The sequence below is a fragment of the Pyrgilauda ruficollis genome, unplaced genomic scaffold (genome assembly GCF_017590135.1).
Source record: "Pyrgilauda ruficollis isolate IOZ18807 unplaced genomic scaffold, ASM1759013v1 scaffold3151, whole genome shotgun sequence".
In the NCBI taxonomy this organism is placed as follows: Eukaryota; Metazoa; Chordata; class Aves; order Passeriformes; family Passeridae; genus Pyrgilauda; species Pyrgilauda ruficollis.
In genome coordinates this window covers 1-2,025 of record NW_024524547.1, presented here as the reverse complement: position 1 = coordinate 2,025, position 2,025 = coordinate 1, and the positions used below count along the sequence as shown (strand labels likewise).

Sequence of the window (2,025 nt, the reverse complement as noted above, 5' to 3'; positions counted from 1 at the left end):
CCATGAAAAAAAAGTGGAAAATCTCACCCAAAAAAAGAGGAAAATTCCATGAAAAAAGGTGGAAAATCTCACAAGAAAAAGGGGAAAATTCAGTGAAAAAAAATGGAAAATCTCACGAAAAAAAGGGGAAAATTCTGTGAAAAAAAGGGAAAATTTAGTGAAAAAAAAGTGGAAAATCTCACGAAAAAAAAGGGGAAAATTCAGTGAAAAAAAGTGGAAAATCTCACGAAAAAAAGAGGAAAATTCCGTAAAAAAAAAGTGGAAAATCTCACGAAAAAAAGAGGAAAATTCCGTAAAAAAAAAGTGGAAAATCTCACGAAAAAAAGAGGAAAATTCCGTGAAAAAAAAGTGGGAAAAGTCACGAAAAAAGGGGAAAATTTAGTGGAAAAAAAAGTGGAAAATCTCATGAAAAAAAGGGAAAATTCCGTGAAAAAACAAGTGGAAAATGTCACGAAAAAAAGAGGAAAATTTCATTAAAAAAAGGGGGAAATTCCATGAAAAAAAAGTGGAAAATCTCACAAAAAAAGGGGAAAATTCCGTGAAAAAAAGGGAAAATTTAGTGGGAAAAAAGTGGAAAATATCACCAAAAAATGGGAAAATTTCGTGAAAAAAAAAAAAGGAAAATCTCACGAAAAAAGGGAAAAATTCCGTAAAAAAAAGTGGAAAATCTCACGAAAAAAAAGAGGAAAATTCCATGAAAAAAAGGAGGAAAATTCCATGAAAAAAAAGTCGAAAATCTCACCAAAAAAAAAGAAAAAATTCCGTAAAAAAACCCCCAAAATTTCGCTTAAAACCCCCAAATTTCGCCGGATTTTTGCCGAATTTTTTGGGGGGATTTTTCGAGCCACGCCCCCCCCCAAAATCCCTTTAACCCTTACCTTGCCGCCTCTCCACCCTCCTCTCCAGCGGCGCCGGCAGCTCGGCGTGCCCCACCCGGCAGACGAAGGCGGCGCCGCCCTCCCAGTCGCCGGTGGTCACCGGCAGCTCGCTGGCGGCCGTGAAGGTCCCGTTGAAGTGGTGGCTCAGCCGGAGGGGGAGGGGCTGGCCAAGATGGCCGCCGCCCACCCGGCTCCAGGTGATGACCAGGCCCTCGTCGCTGGGCAGGCTGGTGACCAGGCAGAGAAGTTTGGGAGACTGCGAGATGTAGAGGTCGGAGGGCGACGGCGGCAGGGCGAAGACGGAGATGGGGGCGGAGCTGGGGGCTGCGGGGGGGCGGAAGTCGAGGTTGAGTTGGGTTGGGTTGGGTTGGGAAGCTCTGGGTTCGCGCCGGGGGGCGGAGCCTACGGAGATGGGGGGTGGAGTTTGGAGGCTCCGCCCCCTCCCCGAATGCAAATTTTGGGGGCGGGGCCAGGACCTACCTGGGGTGGACGCCGTGGTGGGCGTGGCGGGGGCGGAGCCTACGGAGAGGCCACCGAGGGTTGGGGGGGACAAAGTTGGGTCGGGGAGACCCCAAAAAACCCAAAATTTGGTCAAAGCGAGACCCGAAACCCAACTGGAGACCCCAAACCCAACTTGGGGTCAACTGGAGGATCTTGAAGACCCCAAAACCCCAAATTTGGTCAATCCAAGACCCCCAAACCCAACTGAAAGATCTTGAAGACCCCAAAATCCAACTCAAGACCCCAAAACCCAACTTGGGGTCAACTCAAGGTCATCAAAGACCTAAAAACCCCAAATTTGGTCAACCCAAGACCCCAAAAGTCTAATTTGGGTCAACCCAAGACCTCGAAGACCCCAAAACCCAACTGGAGGATCTTGATAGACCCCAAAATCCAAAATTTGGTCAACCCAAGACCCCAAACCCAACTTGAGGTCAACTGGATGATCTTGAAGACCCCAAAACCCAACTGGAGACCCCAAAACCCAAATTTTGGTCAACCCAAGACCCCAAAACCCAACTGGAGGATCTCAAAGACCCCAAAACCCAACTCAAGACCCCAAAATCCAAAATTTGCTCAACTCAAGACCCCAAACCCAACTTGAGGTCAACAGGAGGATCTCGAAGACCCCAAAACTCAACTTGAA

The 2,025-nt window shown here is 47.4% G+C and overlaps 1 gene segment (V, D, J or C); it reads right to left on the bottom strand.

Moving 5' to 3' along the window:
• Positions 1 to 878: 878 nt before the first annotated feature.
• On the bottom strand, positions 879 to 1,397 carry LOC121357153 (the record flags this gene model as incomplete). The annotated part of the segment is given in 2 exon segments: positions 879 to 1,280; positions 1,359 to 1,397. Coding segments are annotated over 2 exon segments (441 nt in total), but the record flags the coding sequence as incomplete, so codon positions are not given.
• Positions 1,398 to 2,025: the final 628 nt, after the last annotated feature.